The sequence below is a fragment of the Gadus chalcogrammus genome, chromosome 7, assembly GCF_026213295.1.
Source record: "Gadus chalcogrammus isolate NIFS_2021 chromosome 7, NIFS_Gcha_1.0, whole genome shotgun sequence".
In the NCBI taxonomy this organism is placed as follows: domain Eukaryota; kingdom Metazoa; phylum Chordata; class Actinopteri; order Gadiformes; family Gadidae; genus Gadus; species Gadus chalcogrammus.
In genome coordinates this window covers 30,933,002-30,939,001 of record NC_079418.1, presented here as the reverse complement: position 1 = coordinate 30,939,001, position 6,000 = coordinate 30,933,002, and the positions used below count along the sequence as shown (strand labels likewise).

The 6,000-nt window shown below is 45.9% G+C and overlaps 1 protein-coding gene across 1 annotated transcript in view; it reads left to right on the top strand.

The window, feature by feature from the left end:
• Nucleotides 1–3,692: 3,692 nt before the first annotated feature.
• taf1 (TAF1 RNA polymerase II, TATA box binding protein (TBP)-associated factor) overlaps nucleotides 3,693–6,000 on the top strand; it is a 29,594-nt gene continuing 27,286 nt past the window's right edge. The window contains exons 1-3 of the mRNA XM_056594598.1: nucleotides 3,693–3,977; nucleotides 4,701–4,814; nucleotides 5,645–5,759. Of these exons, the coding sequence (XP_056450573.1) occupies nucleotides 4,701–4,814; nucleotides 5,645–5,759 (229 nt within the window). The 5' untranslated portion in view covers nucleotides 3,693–3,977. The remainder of the gene's footprint in view (nucleotides 3,978–4,700; nucleotides 4,815–5,644; nucleotides 5,760–6,000) is intronic.

The window sequence follows — 6,000 nt, the reverse complement described above, 5'->3', positions numbered from 1 at the left end:
CCCCCCACCCCCCCCCCCCCCCCCCCCCCTCCCGGGCTCTGCCCAACGCCATCAACACACCCGGGGGGGTACGCCACGGACACGGTCGGGATCCCCCAAGGGCGGACGGAGGGGAGCCACCCCCCCCCAGCAGAGCGTCCAGGGGTATTGACATGTTTGGGTTTGGTGCTGAAGACTCTGACCCTTGAGGGGGCGGGTCTGACCGGGGGGGGGGGGGGGGGGAGGCGTCGGCGTCTCTCTCTCCTTTTATTCTCCAGCACTGCGGAGGGGGCGTGGTTTCATCTCCCAGAATCCCCCTGGGTTCTCTGGGTCTCATGTTATTTATTCAGCCGTATTCCTTTCGCTTTATGTTTCATCATCATCATCATCACACCCGAGTCCCGCAGACACATAGCAGGCTCCCCCCCCCCCCCTTTGATCTGGGCACAAATTTGACCTAAAACACACTCTGATATTGAATCAAAAACATTTTTTGGAGTGCACCAGGACAGATATCCGGTGTTTTTTTTAGAGGCAGCCTTTCTAAGATGATCTGCCAGTGTAACATCATACCGTGCTATAAGAGATCAAGGATACCCAGAAAATTTCCATTTCTAGGATTTCCTATCTGTGCATTTTGTCCCTGTGAAAAAGAGGAAGGCGTCTCTCTCTCCTTTTATTCTCCAGCACTGCGGAGGGGGCGTGGTTTCATCTCCCAGAATCCACCTGGGTTCTCTGGGTCTCATGTTATTTATTCAGCCGTATTCCTTTCGCTTTATGTTTCATCATCATCATCATCATCATCATCATCATCATCATCATCACACCCGAGTCCCGGTACTCTGAACGACGGGCGGCTTCTAGAATTATGGTTAGTCCTATTTTTATACAACGTACCTCAACATGGAGAAGGCGGAGCCAGAGGAGGCTGAGCCAGAGGAGGCGGCGGTCAGCAGAGGGTATTTTTCTCAGTGTCGACGCGGAGAACAACCTGGACCCGGTCCGGTCCGGTCTGTGTCGTCCCGGCTCTGGACAAAGCCGGACTCTGTTGTTATGTGACTGCGACGGTGCTTGGTGGTTTTTTTTCCTCACTGGGGCTACCATGGTAATGCATGATGAACTGCCATATGTGGTCGTAGACTATAATGTACATTTCTACTCTTCTTTTATCCCCCTTCCTCTACGAGCGCAGCGGACTCCTTAATGTACATTGGACTCTTGTCGTCCCTCCCTCTGTGAGTTCAGCGGATCATTTGTAAAGCTGTATATGGGGTCAGCGTTTGTATTTTGAAGCTACTGCTTGTATCGTTTTAGTGAGTACGCATACAGCTGGTTTTAACCGGTCTGAGGATGAGACTTTTTAAAGGAGGCATCACACCTTGCATATTGAACTGGTTTCATATTGTCACACACGATCACTTTTATACTCTTTTCCAATCCCAATGTTTTAAAACTATTAAAAGTGGCTAAATGAGGCTTCCTGGTGTTTTTTTTTTTTCATTGTTACTCAACAGGTTTTCTCCTCGCTGTTGGTAAGAAGATCACTATCCTTGTAGTTTCACAACATGTTGAGCTTTGGTCCGGATGTGATCTCATCACGGTGAATCATTTCTTCCAACATGGATACTGCGGTGTAATCTGACCGAGCAGCGAGAGGATCCGTTTGACACTGGGAGCAAGAACTGAAGCACTGGATCCAGTGGGGTTGTAGAAGCGCGTGCGGTTGGGAATGAAAACCGTGACTTCCAGGGCTGGGAAGGTCCTAGACTCCTAGTGTTAAAACGACTGCTCCGCCTGCTCTCCATGATTTGAGCCCCATTAAACGTTTGAAATTAATTGATTTGATAAAAAAATTATATATATTTCAACAGATGTGATTAAATTCTGAGATCCTCATTTTAAATATTTGTATATGTTATATTTTTTAAAATATTGTTATTGTATTATGTGTAAGAGTATGCTTCACAACATTTGAGACCAGTTCCGGACGCAGGGGCGCAACTGCCTACTTTCTGGGGGGTATGCAGACACATAGCAGGCCCCCCCCCCCTTTGATCTGGGCACAAATTTGACCTAAAACACACACTGATATTGAATCAAAAAAATTGTTTTGAGTGCACCAGGTCAGATATCCGGTGTTTTTTTAGAGGCAGCCTTTCTAAGATGATCTGCCAGTGTAACATCATACCGTGCTATAAGAGATCAAGGATACCCAGAACATTTCCATTTCTAGGATTTCCTATCTGTGCATTTTGTCCCTGTGAAAAAGAGTTTCCTCGACGCACAATGTTGTTGGTAAAAACATATTTTTACTTAAAAACAATACCACAACAGTCGAGTCACTTGCACAACTCAAGCCGCCCTCCAGTCTAGGACTCTGGCCCTCTTAAGGAGCACCAGAATGGGTATGGCTCAATTAATCTTTGAGCCACAGCTGCAGACTATTACAGGGCTAACAGCCAGACAGGAACACGTGAATCTTTTAAAACATGTTAGCACAGTGAAGATGCCATTCACATCTTCACAGTCCCCCACAGTGGCAGGTTTCTTTCTGCAAGGAAGAGTATGCAGTCGATCACTCGAGTCAACAGGCTCTCTGCAATTCGCTATCAATAGTTTTACCGAGGCATAAGCGGGGTGCCAATTCTTTCCACATCAGATAAGGATTTATGTGGTAACCACTTGTTTCATGGTGCTTCAGTATCTTTGAAAGACACTGCCAGTTATTATACCCCACCACTCTAGTTTCACCAAAAAGCTTTCATGCAAAACAATAGACTCTGTTAGAGCTGTTGGAGTACAGTAACCAATAGGGGTGGGAAAAATAATCGATTCTTCGATGCATCGTAATACTGTGTAGAACGATTCAGTCTCGATTCAGATACGATCATATTTTTTTTTTTGGATTATTAATTTATTCACTTTTGGATTATTAACGGAGTTATAAAGTATCAACTTTATAACTCCGTTTTTACTGGGTCTATTGACATAAAACAAAGACTTGCATAGAGATTGAAATAAAACAAAATAGCCACAAACAAGTTCCTTTATTTTTCTTGTTATGATCCGTTATATTGTAGGCTCCATTCTGATCAGTACACAGTTGCAAGACAACAGTAACCTGTTGTTTTACTAGTAGTAGATTTAGCTAACCTGTATATTTACAAGCCTCCTCTTGATACACTGCCATAAAAACGACCTTCCCAATCTTTCTTTTTCTATGTTGTGACCCCGAGGGCTTTTTTCTCTGCCTCTCCATATTGAGGTACGTGTCATCAGATGACAATACGGTTCAAATGAAGATACTGGCGCTCGCCTCCAGGGCGTATTCGAGGGGGCGGCCACTGGAGCGCCGTGTGGAGAGGAGGGGGGAGGGAGGCGAAGGAGCGGGGGGGGCGCCTTATCATTGATCTCCCTCTGTTATTGATCATCATATCATGTACACAAACGCTGTTAAATACAGAATATGCCGACTCAAATAATTTTACTTCCATCGCTTTGGTGCGGCGCCCCTATGTGTTATCCATGGCCATCTATGACATCAATAACCAAAATACTAATTACATTTACTATACAGTTGAGGAAAAACAATTATTTGCCAGTAAATACATTACTGAAAAATCTGTAATTAATATATCATAACTCTATATAATGATCAACTGAACCACTCTAATTTACAGTGCGCTCATGAACGCACCTCTGACGCAAATTCGCGCCAGCCCATCCGGGTACTATGTTAGCCAGTTAGCAATGCTAGCACTTGAGGTGCTGCTGTACGCCACAGCTCAAAACATTAAACAATACACTGAAATGACTTCTCATGCTTATTAAAAACAGAACAACTGTATATTGCACATGCAGTGCGGGTGTCAGTATAAAGGCGGTGGTCGTCCTGCTGGTAAACTAGCAGCTGACTGGCATGTAACTTAGCGAGGCAGCAGTGCACAGAACACAACATAACACTGAACCCAACATCACGCTGAACCCGGGCGACTAAGGTGAGTAAACACGTTAAATATTCGAATAGGTTAGGATGTGTAGTGTGTAAGCCATGTGGAGGTCTTCATAATACTAGACCCGGGCAACTAAAGTGAGTTAACACGTTCAATACTCGAATAGTTTCGCATGTGTGGTGTGTAAGCCTTGTTGATGTCTTCATCATACTAAACCCAGGTTACTAAGGCTAGATACACGTTAATTAGTCTACTATCTTAGGATGTGTTTTAGCCTTGTTGATGTCTTCATAATGTTAAACCCTGGTCAATAAGGTTAGTTACATGTTTAGTACTCTGAACAGCCTCAGCGGTGGAGACTGATTTCATCATACTGGAATCACTAAAGTCAGTCTGGCTCTCATTTGAGTGTATTAAACAACTAACTACATAGATATGATGCATCGATATATAAAATATATGTCCCCCTGGAGAGCAGTATATATAACAAAATGTTAGTACTACTTGGATACATTATCAGTTATAATGCTTCAGTTTGCCCACCATCTGTGCTCTGTAACTTCTTTCTTTAATATTATCTTGAGTGTCCTCAATCATAATCAGCCTTTCTAATGGACAGACTGCCCTTCTCTCCAACCCTGTCACTGCTGTTGGGTCATGTGTGTTGTGTCTTTGTATTGTGTGTGTGTGTGTGTGTGTGTGTGTGTGCGTGTTGTGTGTGTTGTATTGTGTGGATGTTTGTGTTGTGGTGGGACGTGAACCCTGTAGATGTCGGACTCTGACAGCGATGAGGAGCAGGGCCGCCCCTTCTCGCTGACCGGGTTCCTCTTCGGGAACATCAACGAAGACGGACAGCTGGAGGACGACAGCGTGCTGGATGATGTACGTACAGTAAAAAGACTGGGTTGGATTATGACCATGAGAGCTGGAAGGAAACACTGAAAACCTCAGGCTGTAAGAGGAGGTGTTATCACTGTTCTGATAGTCTATATAATAATATAATACTGCTGCTATATCGTTATCGCTCTGAAGTGAGCACGACAGTCGAGTGGTCAGGGTGTCCACGTCAATCGATGCCCCCTAACCCCTACCTGCTCCTCAATGACCTGTCTCTGTACTGTCTAACCCCTACCTGCTCCCTAATGACCTGACTCTGTATTGTCTAACCCCTACCTGCTCCTTAATGACCTGTCTCTGTACTGTCCAACCCCTACCTGCTCCTTGATGACCTGTCTCTGTACTGTCTAACCCCTACCTGCTCCTTAATGACCTGTCTCTGTACTGTCTAACCCCTACCTGCTCCTTAATGACCTGTCTCTGTACTGTCTAACCCCTACCTGCTCCTTAATGACCTGTCTCTGTACTGTCTAACCCCTACCTGCTCCTTGATGACCTGTCTCTGTATTGGCTAACCCCTACCTGCTCCTTGATGACCTGTCTCTGTACTGTCTAACCCCTACCTGCTCCTTGATGACCTGTCTCTGTACTGTCTAACCCCTACCTGCTCCTTAATGACCTGTCTCTGTACTGTCTAACCCCTACCTGCTCCTTAATGACCTGTCTCTGTACTGTCTAACCCCTACCTGCTCCTTAATGACCTGTCTCTGTACTGTCTAACCCCTACCTGCTCCTTAATGACATGGATCACACACATCTCGTTCCTGTTGACTTGAGTCAGTGGTGATTGACTCCATGTTGTTCTGCGTCTCCAGGAGTCCAAGAAGCACCTGGCGGGTCTGGGCTCCCTCGGGCTGGGCTCCCTCCTCACCGACATCACAGCCAGCGAGGAGGAGGACCTCGACGACTCCGACCGCTGCGACGATGAGGGTGAGGAAGAGGCACCGATAGTCTAGTCCACCGATTACAACTGGAGGCACTGGGTTTAGTCCTCTGTGTTTGAACTGGCACCTGCACTGTCCAACCCCTACCTGCTCCTTAATGACCTGTCTCTGTACTGTCCAACCCCTACCTGCTCCTTAATGACCCGTCTCTGTACTGTCTAACCCCTACCTGCTCCTTAATGACCTGTCTCTGTACTGTCTAACCCCTACCTGCTCCTTAATGACCT